Here is a 24,545-nt window from a genome sequence, read left to right on the forward strand (position 1 = left end):
TAGAAGAGCAACTGTGACATAACAATTGAGACAATATTGGGTGAAATGAAGCGTGTGTGGGTGGGTTGAGCCAGAGAGGATGTTAATCCTGTTTGCCGAGGGCATTAATGTAGCCTAGCCCACCACAATATTTCAGAATAAACAACTGAAAAGTTAAGCAAATCATTTATTTTTGGAGCAAGAGTATTACACTCAATATACTGCCCCCAGTTGTAAAGCCTCTTCCACATTCACCTCAACCTAAAATCCATTGCAAGTCTCTGTTCTGAAAGAACCTATGGGTCTTGAGCAGCCTTCCCCCCAGGTTCTAATCACCAGCCTCGTGGTGTGATGGCTCCAGTCTCAGAGGGCCCAGTAAGTAGGCTAAGACATTAGATGCATGGTTGGTAGATACAAGCCTTGGAGGACAAGCAGCTCAATGACTGCACTGTTCTGGAAGGAGCTTGGGCAACAGTGTGTGACTCTTCCTAAGATTAATGGCTGGGCAACTAGTGAGGCCCTAAATGTCCTGCCATCCATAGCAATAACAAAAAGTAACTTGCAACACTATCGCCGTCTCCATTAACGGCTTGTATTGAAAAGTCAATGGGCAAAATCAAAAGCAACCCATTTTCACCCTCCCAATAAAGGACCCAAACCTATAGAGGCACTTTGGAAAAATAGGTTCTTTGTATCAATTCCTGTTGATGGTTGTCGGAGCACTAGCCTTGACCGATAGAGACCAGGCCCTTTGGCCAGCGGAGATAAGGAGATGATTGAACATAAGAATAATCCATGGGGGGAGGGGGCAGTGAGAGCTTCTCTGTGGATTAACCCAGGCCCAGCCACAGACAGCCAGGGCCACTGAGGTGAGAGGGAGAATGCATCAGCAGTAATCCCACTGGAAGCCAGCACTAGGCTATAGTTTATATACACCCCATGGGGGATGTCAATTTTGGATTAGAATAAACAGAATAAACAGTACCTGGCACTGGGATGTCTAGTGGGATGGGGGAAACAGCAAACTGCAGAGGTTTTCTGTCTCTATTTCCTTACAATAAACAATTTAGTATCTCTTTATCTGTATTGGCTCCTAGGTCGGCCTAACACAGTTCTCACAGCACATAAAGCAAAGAATCATGAATCTAACAGAAGAATGGTGCATGACATTGCTTACCTTTAGCGAGTCAAAGCAGGCAATAACTCTTCCGTTTTCAACCTGGCAGCTCTTTGGTGGGTGTGCAAATTTGCATTCCTCATCACTCCGTGAGCAAGTTCCTCTCTGAAACTGCCGACAAACTTCCAATGTCAGCCATTTTGTGTCTCTTATCGAAGATATATTCAGAGCCATGTTAAGAGGTTCCAATTGAATGCTGCAAGTTCAATATATCGGTTGACTCTAACTAAAAATGGCCTCACGTAAAAAAGTTCACAACTTTTGGCTCTGTTTGATTTGTGTTTGAAAAGTTCTCAAATCATATGTAGCAACTACAGAGGCCCTCGCAGCATAAGCCGGGAGGAAGGCTAATCGATTAACGATCAATCACTCATCAATCGGTTTGCACCTATGGCAGACCTCTGAAAAGGTTGAGGGGCTTGCTCTGTGACACCCCCAAGTGTCTCTCCTCCTCCACTGACAAGAACACTCTCAATAATAGTATTTCGAGGCAATGGAGCTCTTTGATAGAATATTAACGAAGATGTGCTTGGTATTGACTTTGCCAACTTCTAATTTGTCAGCTCTTTGTGCTTTGACAGTTCTCCTCTCCACAATAATGCTTTCCTCTTGGATTTCTTAGCCACTGGAGTCGTTCAGAAATGAATTGGAGGCTACTGAAGATTTGCAGCTGAGGTATCCCCTGTCACAGCTCAGACCTGGCCTTAAAGGGAGCGTTGGCTTTCCATGCACATATGGACCACAGAGCAGGTTCAAGTCGGAGATGTTGTCTGAAAGGCACTTTCTGTTGGTGATCTGGAAGATAGGAAAGAGTTAGGTTAGCCTAGTTCTTTTATAAATAATGTATGTTAGTGCTCTTGTTATTACTATACTATTAGCCTACTTTCATTTTATGCTGCTCGAGTTGCTATGGGCTCTTTTCACAAACCGAGGCATGGCAACAGCATAGCTTGGGTTAAAAATATCATGATGAATTGTGTCAAGCAATCAAATGTGTTTTAAAAAATGATGTAGGCTACTCTATGATAGGACCATACAGTATGAGTAAACCACCTCAATTACATCCCATCTAATGGACATACACATCCATCTACATCAACAAAATAATTGTGAAAATCATAAAAAAATAATCAACCACTCAAGGCAGGATCTAATTTCCTTTTCTCCCAAAGGACTTTCAACTTCTATGGAAAGATACGTAATGAACAGGCTAATATCAATTGAGACCTTTTGCAATTAGCCTAGTCCTAACTCATGTTCAGAGCTGGTAAAAGGCTTGCCCATTTGGGGAAAGTGAATACAAAAAGGCGTATGAAATGTAATTTGTCCTCCTGAAATAATACCTCTCAACTCTACTTATCAATTGCACAATACCATTAATAACATCATTACAGTCTACAATAAGAGCTAAATAAACAGGATCAGTAGATGGAGGCATGCAAATTTGCAAACGCCAAAATTACATAAGGACTGTTCTTAAAAGGCTTACTATGTCGGACAATATAATATGATCCTTATTGGCAGCCTGGCTAAATGTGCGTCTAGGATAACGCTGATGAGGCATGATAGATTATAGGACACAGGTAGGAGGTGCCTATAACACTCCTGTGACCTCTCCAGATTAGTCCAGTTCCCCCCTCAAACTGCTAAACTGCCATTTGAGGTGGTGGGGTATTGTTACCGTGGGATGTTGTTGACATTGTTGGCCTACGCCATAGTCCTGTGCTAAAATCCTACGAGCTAGGCTATTGCAAATGTCAGCCTATGACGTGGGCCTGTGTCTTAATCGACAGCCACCCGCACAGCAGCCTTCCTCCAATCAGAGTGATATATTTGACTGATTAATGCTTCTGACCTTGAATCTGTATTCAGCCTTCGGTTTATGAAATTTTAATTCCGTGCACTCTATGTTCGGCACTGTATTTATCTCCGGACAGCCTTTCTATTCAGACAGACAAGTCCAATAAGAGCACATTATAAATATGCTTGGCGGGAGCCAGAGCTGCGGGGGGTACACTAGGAGAAGGACCCCAAACAGTGTGAAGGCCTTGGGGACTGAGTCTAATAATAACATGCAGCGATATCAATTTTGTTGACATCCTGGATGGAAGGACAGAATTCAATTTTAGCCTCAATGTCAGCATGATGCAATGTGGCATTCAACAATTGAAGGGGGACAGAGAGGTAAAACCTACAGAGAGGTAAATCCTACAGAGAGGTAAAGCCTACAGTACAGGGCATGTCTGCCATTCATTTTTACATTGTCCTACACCTACATTTCTGACTCTATTTTGTAAGCATAGGCTACTGAATGTATTGTATTACGCTACATCATAAACAAAGGGTTGAAGATAAATTCAATTGATACCTAGGCTACCTACAATTCCAGTTAATGACTAAAGTGCAGCAACAATATCGTTCAAATTCTGGCTGATGGTCTTGGGGGGAAAAAGTAGGACATCACGTCACAGAATAAAATGTGAATTTAATTCAACATCCTATTCTCCAAGGTCAGAGATGTATGTAATTGGGGTAATTGTGATGTCTGGTACTTTGTGAAGCAACTTTAAATAACTTGAAATTAATAAATAAGAAGGTAAACTTGCACATCTCTCATGAGAGGTATTATTCTATTATAAACAGTAGTCCTACAATCTTCTGTATTTTCTGTAAAACTTTTGTAAAAGTGAGCATGGTTTTGTTGTTATTGGCAAAACATATCAGGGCAACAGAAATATAGAAATGCAACACTATCACTCAATAGTTTGCCCTTTAGCTTAGTGTGGGAGGCTCTGCACTGCAACACTTGTGAATTCAGTAACAAGGTTGTCAATGTGAGAGAGAGAGAGAGCGAGAGAGAGAGAGAGAGAGGCTCTCGTTTTGCCTTTGGCTCATCCGGTTTTGCAGTAGCCCTGGTTTTGATTCTTGTTTATACTTATTCCCTATAAATCAGTTGGATGCCCTAAAGGCAGCTGTAAAATGCAAATTAAGGGAGAGCCTTGAATAATCCCATGGCCCAGACAATGACACTTGGGTGAAAAATAGCCTACAGTTCCTACAGACTGATCTCATCATGAAAATGTTGTTTCCAATTTGACATGTGAGAGGTCTTGGCAAATGTATCATTACTTTTGTTAAGGGAGTTAAATTATTAGCTGCGTATACAAATGAAAATAGGTCTAGGTCAATCTATAGATGCGGTAAAGAGGTCAATGGAACTCGACCAAAACAGTGGAAATGCCATTGACACGCATGGGAGAAAGATGCCGTGGGGGGAAAGATCCCGAATCTCAATACCCCCCTGCAAAATTTGCCTACATTTAGGCTATTGTTTATATATGTTATATTATACTGTGATTAAATTACGATTCGTTGTTCCAAACATATTGCTCACAATATCTCTTCTGCAGAGGGACAAGAGAGAGCCTTGAGAGAACAAGTGTTGATCAGTCATAGAATTAAACGTGCTGAAAAGAAATTGGCTATATATTTAAAAAGATGAAGGACAAGCTATGAAGGAAAAATACTGGAGTACAACCAACTAGCACAAAAATAATATTGCGATATTGTCAAAACAATACATCGTCCCAAGAAATATCCTGATATGTAACTGTATGGCTTTTTTCCTGTATCTCTACCTCGTTATTGCATCTATGGATTCATGGCCTAGTTTGGTCAGTGTTAACCCTGACATTCTGTTTTGTTCATTTGGGATGAACAACCAACTCTAGGGCCTAACAGTTACAGAGGTTACTATTGTAAACCATCCAGCTTTCAGCCATGGGCAATGCAAGCAGCAATTTATTGAATCAGCAAGCATATGCACTTCATATTCTAATAGTCTTCAACTACCAACTGAACTGGCACGACCTTAATTATCTTCATGTTAGGTACTAAGGCTCAATTCACACTGCTGTATGAGAAAATCTGCAGTACTTATCTACAGCAGTCTACCCACCAGTGAGACCAAACAAATGTGAGAGGAAAATAGATCCTTCCAATCAGTGTGTGCTGTAATTTCATTGGATTCTGGGGGAAAAAAAACATGTAGCCTATAACTTCCAAAACAGTTGGAAATAGCACAGGCTGGAACTACTGGTTTTGAAGCCAAAAAAATAAGTGGTTCTTCAAGCAAGGCTGTAAAGTAACGGAATTGAATGTTGCAACGTTAATATGGAACCTACAACATAAAAATATCATAGCCTAGCTTCAAAAATGTGTCAATAGGATAGTACAGAAGAAAACTGTCCCCGGGCCCAAACTCAAACTTTGAATTGGGAAGGAGGATTAGGAAGACCTTTCCATTTTTCAATTTGTGACAGACCCTCTCAAGTTACTTTCCTTGGTGGTTTTTTTCTGTGTTAGATTTGATGACGAGTTAACACCTGGTGCATCAGAGAATAAATCATGGTTATGAGATGTTGGACCCCAGTCCTCCAGAGCCATGTACATAAAGAAAACACTCTTATGAACCTTGTACAAACACACACACTTTGGAAGTGATTCAGACACAGGACAGACAGACTGGGTAAGTGGTGAAACGCCACAGGAAATTGCAGAGCAGGCGTAAAGGGAGCACCTTGTTCTTTGCTGGCAGTATGGGAGAAGTAAACTCCCAACATTAACCAGCTAAATGTACATATTAAAGAGGAACCGCCAACCAAAAGCAAATAGAAGAAGCAGAAACTGCAAGAGGAGCATGATCAGTGAAGCAGATTCTAACCAGCTCTACGAGTGAAGTCCCCTATCTCTCCCTCTCACCGCATGGTATGCAGCATAATGCAGCAAATTCCTTTATGAACTAGTCAGGAAACAGAGCAGCCAAGGGAAAAAATCCTCTTACCTCATGCAGTGCTGGAGCTCCTCAGTCTCTCTAACATCCACCACAGAGTCTGCGTCGGTAGTCCGACTTCTTCTAATTACTTTCTGTCTAAATATAATCACCATATGTATAGTTTTCATTCCCTTCTCAGTGCTGTGTGCTCAGGCCCATGCCTAGACAGGGATTTTCTTTCCACGACAGTGGAGGAAAAGACTGTCTGCTTAACTCTCTAGCTGAAACATTTCCAGCCACCCCCTTCCTGCCTGCTCCTCCGCCTCCAGGAAGACCCTCCCAGCTCTCTCTGGCCAATAGCAGATCAGGCACGGATTTGCTGTGTACTGGCTGCAAAGCTCAGACAGACTGACAGCCAGGCTAGCTGCAGATACTCTAATGCAAAACCTGTATGCTCTGCTATTTCAGATGATCTTGACCCAAGTCTTAACATAATTCCTCCTTTGGTTTGGAATTATTTTTGTTCACTGTTATAAATAAATTAATATAATAATTTACAGATAAACAAAATAGTGGATGTGTAATAACATATCCAACATAAGAGCCTACTTTCTCCACTATGCTTTCTCAAGAGGCCAAAAATAGTTATAATGTTTGCACTGAAAACTGCATAAAGATGAGCAAACAATTTGACATTACACATTATGAAAACAGGCGAGCTATCTGTCTCTATTTAACCTGTTTCTTTAAAAATGAGGTATCACAATGAAGGTCGTTCCCCCCTCTTTGAATCTGAATAAAAAAAGCACGTGACATCAAAGTAACTTGTAATGTGATCTGATATTATCTAGCTATCTACACTGTACCAACAATAAAAAGTAACTTGGCTGAAGTCTTGGGAGCTAACGTTACAGTGGCCAGCCATCAGTAGGTAGTAAGCAAAATAGGCTACGGCTGGCTATATAACGTTAGTCAACGTCAGCAAAGTCCGTGCACGAGCCACCGTCACAGCTAGCTAGCTACTGCAGCTGGAACTTTGATAGCTAGCTACCTACTGCAGCTGGAACTTTGATAGCTAGCTACCTACTGCAGCTGGAACTTTGATAGCTAGCTAGCTACTGCAGCTGGAACTTTGATAGCTAGCTAGCTACTGCAGCTGGAACTTTGATAGCTAGCTAGCACACGCTAACATGAAAACAACGATGTTATATTATATGTAGAAGATAATCGAGTAACCGCTCTAACAATGAAAATACGTCCTCAAAGATGGAATGCAGGCGGGAGGCGATATCAGATAGGACCATTCTAGCCAATGAGGGCAGATACGCGTGTGAACAACAGGCACAACTCCAAAATAAAGTCGTTTTTTTTTTACTTGACGAAATGCCACGTGCGTCCACTTTTATATCGCTGCATTCGTAACAACCTAACCATTACGAAACGTATATTCGATCAAGTAAAACCCACGTAGCAAATTAGCACTTATTTTTTTGTTGTTGACTAAATTCGACACTCTCATTTGACCACCGTACCTAAATTTCTCACTTCATGGTCTTGTTTTCGTGGATACATTTTGGGCGGAGTAAACCCTCGCTTCGCCTCTTCCTCTCTGATGACAAACATAACATGCTAGTTTCTGACTGCATGCACTCCCATTTAGTCTTTGGGATAACACTTTATTATTAGGTACTTTTCCTAACCTGCAATACATGACACATCACATTTGGGTACATAGCGAGATAGCTAGGACACTGACAAGCTGAAGCTAGCATTTCCACCTGCTTACCTCATCATCAGGACGACTCGTTCCCCGGCGCAAGCCACCAGTCACGCAGCCAGGGTAGAAAGCACCATGGAACAGAGAAAAACAAAATGTGGAGAGGACAGGTGCTGTTCAACCTTCAACGGTCGACTTAATTATTGTCGTATTACCTAGCTATAGATGAGCTATAGCCACTTTCAGAAGAAAAGAACTGGGTGTTTGATTTATCTTCGTTACTTTGTAGCTAGCACGGATTTGACACAACAAGCAACAAGCATTTGACAGCTTGCTCAACGACTGCCAGTTTGATTTATTTGAAAGGGTAACGTAATGCCACTGTATGCCAATGTGCGTACGAAAATTGGAACATCTAGAAGATTCGTTGGAATATAAATATACGTTGAAGGTTAAAAGATAAGGCACGTTATTATTTGTTTTTCAAATAACCCATTTTTGGTAAAAAAACTTATTAGTGAAATGGAAATCTACAGATCTCCCCACAGCAGCTTGGTACATTCCAAGCGAATGTCAGGAGGCTCCAGAAGGGCAAGGGGTTGCTTGTTACCAAGGGAACAGCAATGGAACCGTGAGGAAAATTACCGGGATTTTTTGTTTATTACAAGGTTTTATTACAAGGATTTCTCCAAAATCAAATCAGGCCAGCGTTCTTCTCCGTTTTCTGGGATGTAAAACACTTCCTTTCTTGTTATTTATCTGTTAGTCATAGTATTCATCACTAGAGATTCTACATAAAAAATAGACCTAGTACTATGGGATGTTTCAAAAGCATCAAAACTGATTTATTGCGTGAAATTCGTAGGTGAAAAAATCAGAATAGAGAAATCCATGCCACAAGAAGATAGTACTTTTGACCTTTCAATAATATTTTCACACTGATTAAATCTGAATGTACATGTTGTAGTTGAAATCTTAACCTTTTCTTCAACAAGGATGCTCTTTTTTCACTCATAGTCAGCCTGGGCCATAGGGGAATAAAGAGCAAGTCAAGCGTCCTCCTGACCCTGCATAACACTCAAGGTCATCGCAGAATAGATCTACAGCAGGCCATAGAAAACCAGAGCCAAACCATGTGGATAAGATAAAGGCTGCACCTTGTTGATTGATGGGATGTTGTGTCAATGCCTCTATAGGTTTATCAAATCGAATACAACAGGTGTAGACCTTACAGTGAAATGCTTACTTACAAGCCCTTAACCAACGATATAGTTCTATGAAAATACCCCCGAAAATACAAATAAACTTGAAGGTGGATTATCCACATCTACCCTACTGAAACGGATCATAATTATTCCTGTAAATAATTTACAAACAGACACACACATTATGTGACATTATAATTCCTTTTCATTAATGCCATCATTTATTAGTACATCATAACTCTCACAAGATTATAATTGACAGATTAGAAAAAGACAAATAGCTAGGCCTATGCCGAAATAGGTTTCAGAGAGGATGTGTAATAGATTATCAGTCAGGCAAATTGAGTAATGAAATGATCTGGTAGATTGGCTATAGGAAAGGGTTCAGTATGCATTGTAAACTTGTTAACCTTGGAGAAGGGTTCATTGAAATCTATCAACCATGTACTTTACCTGTGACATACATGCGTAGCCACTGTGTGGCCATTCTGTTACACATACATGCAGGACACACACCAGCAGCTGGACATAATGTATCAATCCTAACATTGTTCTTGAGGACATCACACACTAATGAGGTATCGAATTAGCCAACCTATGAATTTATGGAAATCTACAAGGCAGAACACCACATATACGTGTGACATTTCTCAAATGATAATATATCTGAGGAAGATTGTGAGGATTTAGTGGGACTCTGGCTTGTTAGGAAATGTACACACAGCTGGTCCATTTCTGGTCAGTAAATCACAGGACGTCCTTGTCGTTATTTAATCTTTTGTGACAGACCGCCTATATTCCATCACATAACCATGGAACATCTCTTTTCCCTGTCATTTATTGAGTGCCAGATATGGGATTATGGAGGTATTTATGGAGACAAACACATTCCTTCCACTAAATTGAAAGTGGTATGTGTGGAATATTGTTGTAGGCATCAGAAAAAAAGATGACCAGACTGGAATGCCAGACTGGTGGTGGGGGGAAGCCTGCTGACCAGGCTCCACTACCTTGGCCATTCCACAACATGGCACCCTCCATGCCAACCATGTGGCTGGCAAGCAGAGGTGGGCCATACAGCAGCGCAATGAACTATCAAATGATACAGCCATGTACATTCTAATCTACTGTAATGTGGTTTACTCACAATGAATCTGGAAGTCTGATTGAAGTGCTTCCAGTGTCTATGACCGTATAGTTGATAGGGAAGCATAGTCTAATGCAGAGAGTTCTAGTTTTGGATGAGGCACAGTGCTAATGTGGTTCTTTCTCTGCTAATTGGTCTGGGAGGAGACTTGGAATTACCAAGGGGACTGATCAAACATCTATACAGTGTTTCAGTGATAATTAAAACATTTATTGATGGTTTATTAATTAACTTGATCAACAGCACCATTTGGTCACAGCCAACATAAAAAGACAATATATTTATTTTTGTGTGATGGTTTGTATGTTTATTTGCTATATAAAGTAGCAGGCTACTTTATTTATGAAACATCTAGCACTATGACGTTCCATTCATGCCATCCTACCTTTATTAAACTCTAGATTCAGATGTCACATTCATTTGATACAGTTGTGAGATTAAATATTGACTCACGGGAGAGGTCCAATCTTTGATCTTGTCACATTGACTATCCCTTTCAAAAAGAATGAAGCAGAGACATCAGAGCTGTATGTGGAAAGGTCACAACCTTGCTCCCTTCTAGACTGGAGAAATGTCACAGTCAAACAGACTGAGATATGGAAGCATGAGAGTGGAAACAGCCACCCTTGGGTTATTCTTTGGACTTGTTGAGGCATCAAACGGAATAATCCTTCCTCAGTGTGCTATGTTGACATTTTCAAGCTAATTTATAAGATAAAACATTGTGAAAAATCAACCAGATTTTTGTCATTAAATGTTCAAACAATAAAAACAAATTATACCATATTTTTGAATTACTGATTATTGAGGTAATGTCTTATTCTATCATCGAACCAAATCAAATTGTTTTGGTCACATACACATTTTTAGCAGGTGTTATTGCGGATGTAGCGAAATGCTTGTCACATTCCTAGTTTGATAGTAGCTTACGCTACACACTCTGGAGATGTTTGTATCGAAGTATAGCAGCAACCTTGAGGCATTCTTTATTCAACAGAAGTCATGGTTGTGCTGGATTTCTTTGACCTTAACCATTATTTCTTTGTTCAGTTGCTGAAAATGTTCACAGTCGATGTGTTCAATCAATAAGATCCGAGAAATGCAAGCAGTACAACTCTGAGACAAGATTACTGGATAAAAGGGTAAAGTCCTACGAAGTCTGTTCAAACCTGTGTGTCTCTTTGCGTTTGTGTGTGTTTTTGCGTGTGAGATAATGTGTGAAAGACTAAGAGTGAGATACATAGACTGCTAGAGATGAAGGAAGAAGTACCGCACATAGAAACAGGAAAAGAGGGCAACACTATCTCTCCAGTATTTGCACCAGACCTTCTGATTTATCCTGAGCCAATCTGAAGGTGGGCAGAAGGTCAATGTGAAAGTGATGGCTGTCTAGTGCCCAGGTCCCTCCTACACTTGTCGGTGCCTGTCAGCACAGCCATAAACATTACTTCATACATCTGCCTACTGGAGTCATTGCCTGTGATATAAATTTCCCAGTCTTCATTGCCTACAGTATCTTATACTGTTTGATACTGCTCAGATGCAAGGAAAAAACATGTATTATTGTCACGTCCTGGCCAGTATATAAAGTTAATTGTTTTGTAGTTTGGTCAGGGCGTGGCAGAGGGTATTTGTTTTATGTGGTTCGGGGTGGTGTGTTTGTTAAAAGGGTGTTTGGTTTAGTATTTCCGGGTTTTGGTTTATGTCTAGGTAGTTCTATGTGGAGTCTAGTGAGTGTATGTCTATGTTTGGTTAATTGGGGTTGGGACTCTCAGTTGAAGGCAGGTGTTGTCTATCTGCCTTTGATTGAGAGTCCCATATATTAGGGTGTGTTTGTGTTTGTGATTGGTGGGTGATTGTTCTGTGCTTAGCCGTGTGCCTAGTCAGACTGTTATTGTCGTTCGTTTTTTCGTGTTTGTTATTTTTTTATGTTCATTTTGAGAGTAATTAAAAATCAAGATGAGCATACACGTACCTGCTGCGTATTGGTCCTCCTTCACCGACGACAACTGTGACAATTATACTATCAGGTTTTAATATAATATTAATTTCCATCAACTACAATACAATTACATTACTTTTCTGCTCTCTTCAGAATCAGTTTCTGATTTTAGGCACCATCTAGTGGTAAAAAAGGACCACTTTAATATTGACAACAAAATTCTGTATTTGTTATACTTGCAATGTGAAGTTGTATGTTTAAAAACTGCCAAAAATGTAGTCAACGATTACTTTAGAATTTAACCCATGCATCATATGTAGATGTAATTCTGCAATATTATTTATTCTTGCCAGAACATAAGACACATACATTTTTACAAAAATGGGTTGGGATGACTTAATAGCTTGACTGAAAATGAAAAAAATTAATTACATCTATTTTGGCTCAGTGTATTTGAAATATCAAAATATCTTCATAATAATGTATCAATCATATTGCAAACAGATGCAATTTCAGTATATGTCCTCTAGATGTCATGCTCCTCCTGTCTGTTTATCAGGACTACATGAGAAACTGGACCATCATCAGAGAATCATTCATTATCACTATGGAATGTTTTTTTATTTTCTATTATCAAATGCATTGAAATGTCCTATCACTATTCCTTTTGTATCAAGGGAGGATTCACCGGACAACTGTTGGCTTTCTGTGGTGGACACACTTTTTTCACGCCACTTCGATACAAAGTGATTTTCATAGCAGGTTAGGAGAGCATTTTCACTAAGTCACTTCGGTATCAAAGTGGCATGAAAATAGCATTTTCCTTCTGTGGTAGGCCTATTCGGTGGCTGCAACCTGGTCTCAGAGAATTTCATATTATTATGTATGTAAATACGGGACACTCCATTTAGTATGATATGTTCCGTTTCGTATGGTATGTATTATTTTGTGGATGTCCATCACCTATTTCATATTATATGTTACAAATTACAATTCATATTATATGTTATGAATTTGCAAAATGTACAATATGTTACGAATTTGACAAACTTAAAATATGTTACGAATTCTAGCTAGGTGGCTAGGTGACTAATGTTAGCTAGCTGGCTAATATTAGCTAGGCTAGGGCTTAGGGTTTAGGTTAAAGGTTTAAGGTTAGGGCTAACTAAAAGGGTTAAGGCTAGGGTTAGGGGAAGGGTTAGCTAACATACTACGTAGTTGTAAAGTAGCTAAAAAGTAGTAAGTAGTTGAAAAGTTGCTAAAGTTGTCTGTAATGAGATTTGAACTCGCAACCTTTGGGTTACTAGACGTTCATGTTGTACAGGGGAAGGATTAGCTAAAAGGGTTCAGGTTAGGTTTAGGGGAAAGGCTAGCGTGCTGAGTAGTTGCAAAGTAGCAAAAAAGTTGTAGTTGAAAAGTAGTTGAAAAGTTGCCGATTAGCTAAAATGCAAAAGTTGTCCGTGATGAGATTGTCCTAACCTTTGGGTTACTAGACGTTCGCGTTATACGCCCCACCCAACCACCTTATTTTGTTTTTGTCTTAAGTAGCCATCTAATTTGTTTATCCCGGATTTATGTTTACAGCATTATGTCTAGTCTATGAGACCAGACTGTCTAATAAGGAAGTGAAAGGACATTCTATGTGATCATTCTTAGTTGAACAATAACTTAGAGGTGAAGGTATGTCTGCTGTTTTGTCCCCAGTCAAGCAGACAGGGATGACACATCTTCCAGGTATGTGGGATCAGGGAACTCTGAAAAACAACAACTGCAGTTAATCACATGCATTTACATAAAACATTTCAAAGTAAGACGTTGCACAATTTGGTTTAATGAGTGACCTAAAATCACTCTCAATGAGGTAGTAATGGTATAATTCTCTACTTTCTATTTAAACCCACCAATGTCAAGTAATCTAACCATTGTGTCAAATCACAACTGTACTGTATAAATCACTACTACTGATTCTTGTGGGCTTAGTTTGAGTAGATCTTTGATACCTTTAAAGCTGTAAGGACACCTAATGCATCCTGCTGAAGAAATAATGGGTGTGCTACACATTCTTTTGGGGGAGGGCTCTGGGATGCTGTTCAAACTGACTGCTGCCTGAAGAATCAGGAAATTCAGAAGTGACACACAGATACTGGAGCAACATTGCAGCTAATAGTAAGAACAGATGCATTTTCCTCATCCGATTCCTTTCTACGATTCTCTATTTCTTTCTATGATTTTTATTGTAATAACATGAGCAATCTCCACTTGTGTTTGTCGTAGGTCATTTTGTTGGCTCGCACAACACAACCATGGCTAGCGATGACAGGGATAATAAGACACCTGAATGTTTCCCAGTGGATGACTACATAAAGAGATCCTACCTTCCGATCATGTATGGGATCATATTTGTAGTGGGGCTTGTGGGTAACATCACCTCAATCATCATCTACGTGGTCAGGCTGCGCCCATGGAAGAGCAGCAGCATCATCATGGTGAACCTTGCCTTGGCAGACCTCCTGTATGTTCTGTGTCTGCCCTTCCTGGTCCACTACTACATCCACGACGACTGGATCATGGGCGAGGTCATGTGTCGCATTGTTCGCTTTAGCTTCCACTTCAACCTGTACGGCAGCATCCTCTTCCTCACCTGCCTGAGTGTGTTCCGCTATGTGGTCGTGGTTCACCCGCTGAGGGCAGCCCAGGTGCAGAGGACGAGCTGGGGTGTGATCGCCTGCCTGGCTGTGTGGTTCATATCTGTGTTGGAGATTATACCCATGGTCTACATGATCACTGTGAAAAAGACTGAGAACAATATGACGTCATGCCTGGATTTTGCTAGTAATGATCCAGAAGAGGTGTGGGTCTATGGCTGGCTACTCACTGTCCTGGGCTACCTACTCCCCCTAGTGGTGGTGTGCCTGAGTTACGTCCGTGTTGCATGTGAGCTGGCCGGTGGGCCACATGAGAGCCGTCCGAACAGGGTGCGTGCCCGCAGGCTGACTGTGCTGATCCTGGTTGTGTTTGTGCTATGCTTCACACCCTTCCACATCCTCCGTGCCCTGCGGGTGTACACCCAGATGGAAGCCCAAAGGCCGGTGCCCTGTATGCTGCTGATAGGGGTCAATGCAGCCTACACCATCTCCAGACCCCTGGCAGGGCTCAACACCTTCTTCAACCTGGCTCTGTACACGCTGGCTGGAGACAGGTTTCACCAGGCGGTCCTTGGTCTCCTCCGCTGGAGACCCCAGTTTCTCAAGACCAAGAGACCCATCATAGTGGCAGTGATTGGCCAACCAGGAAGAAACAGTATGTCACAGGCTAACGTGCTAAAGAGCTGAGTGAAAATACTACACAACATTTTATATACATATGGTTGATTTATTTCATTTCAAAACACAGAAGTCAATTTTTTGGTGTTGACAAAAATAACTATGTCCTCTTTACTACTTACTAACTTAGTAACTTACAAATGTACTGCTCACCTTTGAGTAACTTTATTAGGTGCTGTCTTTCTAGGGTGACCATGTTTCTGAACGTTTCTGATATTGTCTAAATGTTTTTGCCATGAAACTGGTTCTGTCAACTGCCGTACAAGATAAATCACAGCAGTGTGCTCTTATCTTGAGTAGACTGGATTCAGTTCTAGGTTTCTGGGTCAGTCATTCATTGGCAATACATTGCATTATAACAAGCTGTACAATCATACAACATACAATAATGTTAACATGTTGGTTTGCTGAAGTTTAATCAATTAAATGTGTTAATCACTGTCAGTAAATATTGGACTTTTATTTTATTTAACCTTTATTTTATCAGGCGGTCATACTGAGACCAATGTCCCTTTTACAGATGAGCCCTGAATTACATAAATTACAGAAAATACCCACATCAAAACATAAATACAAAATGCAAGCAAAAAGAACAACATCTTCATAAAATGCAAACACATTCATCATTATTAAGATCCTCAATCAGCTTTCTGAATTGCCCTAGAGGCACCAGAACATCACATTTAATAACAGAGAAGACTTACAACATTGGACTCAAGTATTGTCTCAAAACATTGGACTGAGGATAGAACACTGTCATCTATGATCTAGCTATAGAGTCATAGATTTAATAAGAATATCAGACTTCACTGCAGGTGATTGCCCTTGTGATTCACTTAGAACAGATGTGAACCTTTTCCTTTCATATGGCTGGCACTCGAGTGGGGCAAGATTAGTAGAAAAGCTCAGAAAGCTTTCACAAGTGAATAATAATCATCAGTTATTTAGGGAATAAATACAGTATATATGTACGACAATGGGTTTTACATGACATTATATCCTGATAGTGTAACGATCCGTTTGTGGAGGTGGACAACTGTTTGTTCACATCAGCCAGCAGTAAAAAATCAACAGCTATTTCACATTTCACTAAAGGTGCCGGTCTGTACACAATAATAAACCAGACATCTGAACTTCCTCAAACAAACCTAGTAGGATTGGAACCACAAAGCAGGAGCATATAAAATAATACAGTACATTTTATGTTACCTGTCTGAGAAGCTATTCTCCTTGTTTGTGGGTATGAGTCATTTTCCTTCCTCATACCACAGCTAGGAGGAAATAAGCGGGATCTGTCGGGAGTAGACTAGACAGTAGAGTCTGTCTGTTTGTCTGCTGTCTGCTGGTTCCTGTCTGGTGGTTCCACTTTTTTTGCAATAAAATGAATGAGGTTTTTGAAAGAAGATGAGTCTTCATTCATTCAACTTATTAACTGCACTATGTTGAGAGTCAGGGCAATTTCCTGCATAGAGAGAAGCTTGTATTAGGCAGGTAATAGTCCAATCAGTGTCTTATAAGCAGACCAATATTTCCTTACCTTGTCACTGCTGAATAACAGCAAATGAAAGAGACTGATGATTGTACAGTGCATATACCTGTATATATAAACTGCTATTTCTGGACCAGAACATTCTGAATTATTCTCCCTTGTTCCCTTAGTTCTCCCTTAGTAATAATCTCACTATAGCAACAGGAAAGGATCTTGAATATTTCCTTTAACAAGTAGTGTTCTTCTCAATGGTCCTCTCCTTTCTGTCTAATGTTGGTGTTATACAATGCATATAATATATCTTATTGAAATGTAATTCTCAGGAGACAGACACACACATGAAGTGAAACACATCCGCTATACCACACTTCATTATGATGCATGATTATGAAAATATTGATGGAGAAAATACAGGCCAAAATCTTGCAAACACAACCAATGCTAATAATTCATGTAAACAAGTTTAATTTCGACACTTTTAGCGTCATCAGTTACTAACCTACTGATGAAGATAGATGTTGGATGCCTGGTCACCTGACTGGGACTGTGTTTATTTGGGCTGTTTGCTAACACGGACGAAGCTAGTGCTTGCATTGCATTTTAAAGGTCAAGACCTCATGAATGCGGTGAAATGTCGTTGAATAACTTTCCTAATGTCTATGGCTTCATACCAATGATTCCAGGCAGAAAAGGCTCATGTTTGTTCAATGCATTTATTTCTAATATCTGAAGTAGTATTCACCCAGCTTTGCAGACCTGACAAGAACATTGCTGATAAAGTATAACACATCAAATGGCATCAAGACTGTCCTTTCCATTCACAATCATTTGAACAGGAACATACAGATACATAAATGTAGAAAGTTCTCCCTCGTGTGAGGGTATTATAACCTTTTTCCTTTTAGACAAACTCCCTTGTTTGCAATAAATAAATGCAAGATTACCTGTTTTTCAAAGATGTGCACTTAAGTTGAGTGGCAGTTGAAGTTCATTCAAATCACTCTTTCACAACATGGCATGTCACAGGGCTGTGGGGATGGCAGTACAATATCTAGTGTGACATTCTCTTTTTAGGCTTGATTTCATCACTATATTTACACTGAGGTCTGATAAGGATAATAGGTTTGAAATATTCATTTCAGACTTTTCAGACTTTCCAGACTTTGCGTCAATATACACATCACACTACCGTAAGTTTGAGCAGATAACAAGTACATGAATATATAAGCAGTTTTTTTCATCAGGGAGATTGTTTCACAGCACATTCCACCCCCCCCCCCCCCCCCCCCAAAAAAAAATAAAAGAAAATAAATAAAACTTGGTATTGTATCCATAATGTTGATTTGAAAATGCTGGGGCAATGTATAAACATGGTGTGTTGGCTCACTGAAATTGCAGGCAAACTTGTGATCAATATACAATAATGGCACACACACTCCAATAATTGTATAGTTTAAACAATTGCTTAAAAAAACAAAAAAAAACTGTTTCCTGCAAACAGATGCTGCATTTTCCTGAATGAAAAATAATTTTCAATAGAGCTTTTCCATTTAGCAGGTTTTTTAGTCCAAGAGCAGGCCTAATCTGGATTAGGGATACAAACCCAAACTGTGATAATGGTTACTATTACATTACAGTAAATCAACTAACTGGATACAAACTTACTTAAACAGCAAAAGATTACACTCATCGGTTAAGGTTAATGGACCAAAACTGTGCTCAGTGATCAGACAGACCTACATCTTCTGAATTTTTTTTGTAAAAACAGGATAAATGTGAAAATGAAAGCAGCAGCAAATTTATATTTTTATAAAAAATATTGCCATTGGAGAGTTGAAATGTTCATAACAGAACAACAGATCAGAATAGCAAATCCAATATTTAATCTAACATGATATCATCATCACAGCCATCTGCAAGTAATTCTACCTTAACAATTAGATTCATCTCCTTTGATACTTTCATGTTTGTTTAATGTTCATTCAGAAGTTACCTGTATTTTGAGGGAGACAATCAGACATGAAACTAGATATGGTACATTTCATCTCCTTCCTACTACAGGAAACTACTGTATTCTGCTACCGTGTCATCTCAGGCTGTTATTCTGGTAGCATTAGAACCCCCCTCACAGCCCACAATGCCGTTGGCGTGGGCTCCACAAACATGTTAAACCACGGAGTGTGACGGGGTGAGCACGAGGGCCGAATGCTGATCACCTCATTGACAGTCAGTCCACACACCAACCACACTGACCTGGCTCCTCAGTCCTCACCTAGAGCATTTACCTACTGGTTATCTCTACCTTCTGGAGAAGACAACTTAAACAATCCAAGCTTAACATTTTTGAAAAATCTTCCTTGAGGAGTTCTTTCCATTTGTAATGTGAAAGCTGAATGTGGTAAGTCTGGTCAGTGCAGAATAGAAATCAGGCTGATTTTCTTCAGGGTAATCCTCTCTTTGTGAGTCTATGATTGACTTCACATTCCAACACACAGATAGTGGATGAGCGGGAACAGCAGTTCCTCCGAGTTGAAACTTGAAAGGTGTTGCATGTAGACAAACTCTACTGAATATTGCACCCTAGAAAACGTTTTTGCGTCATAATCAAAACATCTGACATTATCTTGACTGACTACAACTACACTATATTTGTTTGAGGGAAATTGAAATATAATTGAAACTGCCACGATAAGATGAAATGAAATACATCATCTTATTTCTGAGAAGTTGTCAATTTGCAAGGTCCCATTAAGGAAACATTAGCTACGTAAACAAAGACAAATATTTCCTACGTCGGTGTACTTTGGCTCTCATCATTTCTTTTGGAAGTAACTCTCCATCCTCAAACCGTTTCTCAAATATAATATGGACACATGACATGCGAGAATCAGCACTTTTATATTGTTTTCTGTTGAACTACTATATTCCTGCTAGTCGCAACAAAAAAACGGATTGATATCCACCCCTTGACATTGAGTCCCAATAAAAAAGTATTTACCAGCAGCGTCTTTTGATTGTGTCTTCTTGAAGCTTCATTTACTGCTTTTAAAGAGTTATCATAATCTACATGATAATAAATAACCATGACTAAGAGGCAGGAAAGCAAAGGAGCAGCAAAACAATTAATTACAAATAAATACATTAAACCATCCATTTGAAGATTTAAGACACCAAAGGGCACTCCAAGGCAGAGCTTCTGTGATACTGACTCACAGACTTGGCAGTTTCATAACCAGAAAGAAACTTTAGCAGAGCACTAGGATCACACTGAAGCTGAGAAAGAGATGAAGATAGAGATAGTAGACAGAAAAAGATAGAGCGATAGAGAGAAATTGACAGAGGCAGAGAGAGAGAGAGAGAGAGAGAGAGAGAGAGAGCGAGAGAGAGAGAGTACCATGTGAGACGATTCTGGAGGTGATCACCAGTGACCTCTCTCTGTGTGCGTGGCCAGGGGTATGACCTCACCAGCGGGCCACCTGGCTGGTGTAGTCTTCAGTGGTCGTGGCCAGGTCGCCTCCGCCCCCGTACCCCCGGCGTCTGGGGAGTGAGGCCCTGCTCTGCTCCCTCTGCTCCCGAAGCCAACGGCGTTCCTCGCGCCTCTTCAATCGCTCCGCCTGGTGCTCGCGCTGGCGGGTGTATTGGAACCGCTGGAGGAACAGGTCCTTGGCGTACTCGTACAGCTGCACGTCCAGATAGTTGAGCTCCTCGATGCGGCGGCGCACGGCCTCGCTCAGGTCCACGTTGGCGGCGCGCGTGCTGTTGATCTGAGTGAAGGCGGCGATGAAGCGCAGGCTGAACGTCCGCTCAAACAGGTACTGCGTCTTGCGCTGGAACTCGGTTAGGCCGTAGAAGGCCATGTTCTTCAGGTTGTTCATGGCGCTGCCCAGCAGGATGTGGTTGCGATCGCTCTCGTTCATGGAGGACAGGTTGTAGCAGCCTACCAGGTTGAGGTCGGCCAGCATGCGCACCTGTCGGTTGTTGGCCAGGTTGGACGGGCAGTCCATGAACTCGGTTAGGGTGACGCCCGACCAGTCGTCCCCGCTGTAGCAGGTGGGCAGTTCGTCCTGTGTGGGCGAGCGCCCGTCACACATGTGCAGGGAGGTCTTCCAGGTGGCACCTCGCTGCACGTGCTTCCACTCGCTCAGGTAGCGGGAGACGGGGTCACGCAGCATGGTGATGTAGTAGAAGTCCCTGCAGCCAAAACAAACACAGTCAGAGTGCTACGAACACATCAACATCACACAGGCCCACGCAGCATTGTACTGACAGATGGTGACTTTTGTGACTGTGTATCGCACTTCAAGGTTGGATGCTAATTACAAAACTGAAACTTTAGAGAGATTATCAGAGAGGTCTTTTTCCCTATTGTCCTTGAACACAAAAGTGATTTATCGTGTCAATGGTAGGGGACTATCAACAAAGTAATGGGTGTTTTACAACTCACCTAAGGTTGTACTATTTGATCATGAGCATGTCTAGTCATCAGAAATAACCTGAAGCAAAAACCTAGTTGACCAATGATGTATATAAAACATATCGGATCCATTCCTCAATGTTCTGGATTATCTGAATGAGGATAAAGTATTTTTGACCGAAGTCTTTTGCAGTCCTAATCAAGTGCTTTACCCATCAGTTGTCTACCAAACTAAGCTCTACGTTTTAGAGGAGAAATTCCAGTAGCACTTTGGAGAGGAGAGCTGTTAAATGAAAGATATTATTTTTATACACATCACTGCCTCTCCTACAGAGAGGGACTATCTCCTCAATCATTGTAAGCCTAGGGACAGCCACTAAACATTAAAAAAATTCAATTAATCAGTTTCCTGCAGTGCCAACTTAAGGACATTCAAAGGAGAGGAACTCAGTACAGGCTACAGTAAAATTGGAGAATGTGCTGGAAAAATCCATAGCAGTAAGCAATGTAGTACAGAGTGAAAACATTGTCAAAAAGATGTTGAGAACATACTCTGCAACCTATTCAATAAAAATGTATGTAGGCAGTAGAAATCATATACAGTACTACAATTCCACGATACCTAGTTAAATAAAGGTACATTTAAAAAAAAATAATACACGATACTAACCAGCTCCAAATGGCAAACCATACAGTACCAGTCAAAAGTTTACACACACCTACTCATTACCAGGTTTTTCTTTATTTTTACTATTTTATATAATGTAGAATAATAGTGAAGACATCAAAACTATGAAATAACACATATGGAATCATGTAGTAACCAAAAAAGTGTTTAAAAATCTAAATATATTTGAGATTCTTATAAGTAGCCACCCTTCGCCTTGATGACAGCTTTGCACACTCTTGGCATTCTCTCAACTTGCTTCATGGGGAATGCTTTTACAACAGTCTTGAAGGAGTTCCCACATATGCTGAGCACTTGTTGGCTGCTTTTCCTTCACTCTGCGGTCCAACTCATCCCAAACCATCTCAATTGGGTTGAGGTCAGGTGATTGTGGAGACCAGGTTATCTGATGGCACACTCCATCACTCTCCTTGGTCAAATAGCCTTTACACAGTCTGGAGGTGTGTTTTGTGTCATTGTCCTGTTGAAAAACAGATGATAGTACCACTAAGCTCAAATGAGATGGGATGGTTTATCACCGCAGACTGCTGTGGTAGACATGTTGGTTAAGTGTGCCTTGAATTCTAAATAAATCACAGACATAGTCACCAGCAAGGCACCCTAACACCATCACACCTCTTCCTCCATGCTTCATGGTGGGAACCATCCGTTCACCTACTCTGCGTCTCACAAAGACACGGCAGTTGGAACCCAAAATCTCAAATTTGGACTCATCAGACCAAATGACAGATTTCCACTGGTCTAATGTCCATTGCTCGTGTTTCTTGGCCCAAACAAGTCTCTTCTTATTATTGGTGCCCTTTAGCAGTGGTTTCTTTGCAGCAATTCGACCATGAAGGCCTGATTCACAATCTCCTCTGAACAGTTGATGTTGAAATGTGTCTGTTACTTGAACTCTGTGAAGCATTTATTTGGGCTGCAATTTCTGAGGCTGGTAACTCTAATGAACTAATCCTCTGCAGTAGAGGTAACTCTGCGTCTTCCTTTCCTGTGGCAGTCCTCATGAGAGCCAGTTTCATAATAGCGCTTGATGGTTTTTGTGACATCACTTGAAGAAACTTTAAAAGTTCTTGATATTTTCCAGATTGACTGACCTTAATGTCTTAAAGTAATGATGGACTGTCACCTGTTAATTGAAATGCATTCCAGGTGACTACCTCATGAGGCTGGTTGAGAGAATGCCAAGAGTGTGCAAAGCTGTCATCAAGGAAAAGGGTGGCTACTTTGAAGAATCTCAAATATAAAATATATTTTGATTTGTTTAACACTTTTTTGGTTACTACATGATTCCATATGTGTTATTTCATAGTTTCTATGTCTTCACTATTACTCTACAATGTATAAAATAGTAAAAATAAAGAAATACACTTTTGACTGGTACTGTATAAGAAAAGACACCTCATATAATGTTTTCGTCACTTTACATTGCAAAGAGAGCTGTCCATTTACACAAATTCCACAGCTGCTCTATCACCACAAGGCTTTCTGACAACTTCAAAGGAAAAACATCAGACTCCCAAACTCCAGGTCGGTATGTCAAGGCAGCCTGAGGTAGAGAGCAGTGAAGGGCTGGGGCGGGTGCTGGCTGGGCAGGCCTCCCCTAAGGTGACGTCCTCTGAGTGCCAGTGAATATTTAATGGGGCCGCATTCGGATGTGACCCGGGAGAGCAGACTGGCCGGATAAAGTGGGATGTGCCGCTGAGACTTCACACTGATTCCAAAGCTGCTCGGCTTTTCAGGTCCTCCATAAACACACACACACACACACACACACACACACACACACACACACACACACACACACACACACACACACACACACACACACACACACACACACACACACACACACACACACACACACACACACACACACACACACACACACACACGCAGGGTTGTACGTATGCAGGTATACACGCACGCACACACTCATGGCCCAGTTTATTAACCAATGGTACAGTCTCGTATAGTCATTGTTTTAGGTATTCTGAGGAGGAGGTCCTGTTCCTTGTGTTCTACAACAAATTATATTTCTCCCTTGTCAGTTCTGTAAAATCTGCACTTTAAAAATAAGAGTGCTGCGATTACGACACTGTCATGACCATAGTCACAGTCTGCAAGGATACACCACAAAGTAACATTCAATAATCTAGAAATCTTTGTTGATGGTCTACACTTAACTTATTTTGTGTCACTGATCTAGACACAATACCCCATAATGTCAAAGTGGAATTTGTTTTTTACATTATTTTTTTTTACAAATGAATAACAAATGAAAAGCTGAATGTCTTGAGTCAATAAGTATTCAACCCCTTTGTTATGGAAAGCCTAAATAAGTACAGGAGTAAAAATGTGCTTAACAAGACACATAAAAAGTTGCATGGACTCACTCTGTGTGCAATAATAGTGTTTAACATGATTTTTGAATGACTACCCCATCTCTGTACCACAAACATCTGTAAGGTCCCTCAGTCGAAAAGTGAATTTCAACCACAGATTCAACCACAAAAACCAGGGAGGTTTCCCAATGCCTCACAAAGAAGGGCACCTATTAGTAGATGGGTGAAAATAAAAAAGCAGACACTGAATATTTATTTGAGCATGGTGAAATGATCAATTACGCTTTGGATGGTGTAGCAATACACCCAGTCACTATAAAGATACACGTGTCCTTCCTAACTCAGTTG

The 24,545-nt window shown here is 40.6% G+C and overlaps 3 protein-coding genes across 21 annotated transcripts in view; 1 reads left to right on the forward strand and 2 right to left on the reverse strand.

The window, feature by feature from the left end:
* The window catches only part of LOC106586265 (muscleblind-like protein 2a), a 35,025-nt gene extending 27,014 nt beyond the window's left edge, over positions 1 to 8,011 (reverse strand). For 3 of the 19 annotated variants that reach the window (XM_014173372.3, XM_045707740.2, XM_014173368.3), the window contains exons 1-2: positions 6,000 to 6,382; positions 1,157 to 1,951 (exon numbers count right to left, since the gene is read on the reverse strand). In XM_014173372.3, the coding sequence (XP_014028847.1) occupies positions 1,157 to 1,330 (174 nt within the window). In that variant the 5' untranslated portion in view covers positions 1,331 to 1,951; positions 6,000 to 6,382. Of the gene's footprint in view, positions 1 to 1,156; positions 1,952 to 5,999; positions 6,409 to 7,716 lie in introns of those variants that run through there. The other 16 variants (XM_014173378.3, XM_045707739.2, XM_014173379.3 and 13 more) reach the window with 14 other exon arrangements.
* Positions 8,012 to 13,864: 5,853 nt separating this feature from the next.
* On the forward strand, positions 13,865 to 17,545 carry LOC106586094 (2-oxoglutarate receptor 1). The gene is made up of 2 exons (XM_014172952.3): positions 13,865 to 14,107; positions 14,216 to 17,545. Exon 2 carries the CDS (start codon positions 14,245 to 14,247, stop codon positions 15,271 to 15,273), a length of 1,029 nt encoding a protein of 342 aa, XP_014028427.1. The 5' UTR covers positions 13,865 to 14,107; positions 14,216 to 14,244; the 3' UTR covers positions 15,274 to 17,545.
* A 509-nt stretch (positions 17,546 to 18,054) lies between these two features.
* LOC106586266 (heparan-sulfate 6-O-sulfotransferase 3-B) overlaps positions 18,055 to 24,545 on the reverse strand; it is a 105,398-nt gene continuing 98,907 nt past the window's right edge. Inside the window, exon 2 of the mRNA XM_014173382.3 lies at positions 18,055 to 20,944. Within this exon, the coding sequence (XP_014028857.2) occupies positions 20,215 to 20,944 (730 nt within the window). The 3' untranslated portion in view covers positions 18,055 to 20,214. The remainder of the gene's footprint in view (positions 20,945 to 24,545) is intronic.

The sequence above is a fragment of the Salmo salar genome, chromosome 25, assembly GCF_965601325.2.
Source record: "Salmo salar chromosome 25, fSalSal1, whole genome shotgun sequence".
NCBI lineage: Eukaryota > Metazoa > Chordata > Actinopteri > Salmoniformes > Salmonidae > Salmo > Salmo salar.

Coding starts and splice junctions, on each gene's coding strand:
- LOC106586094 (XM_014172952.3), top strand. CDS start 14,245: ATGGCTAGCGATGACAGGGATAATAAGACACCTGAATGTTTCCCAGTG.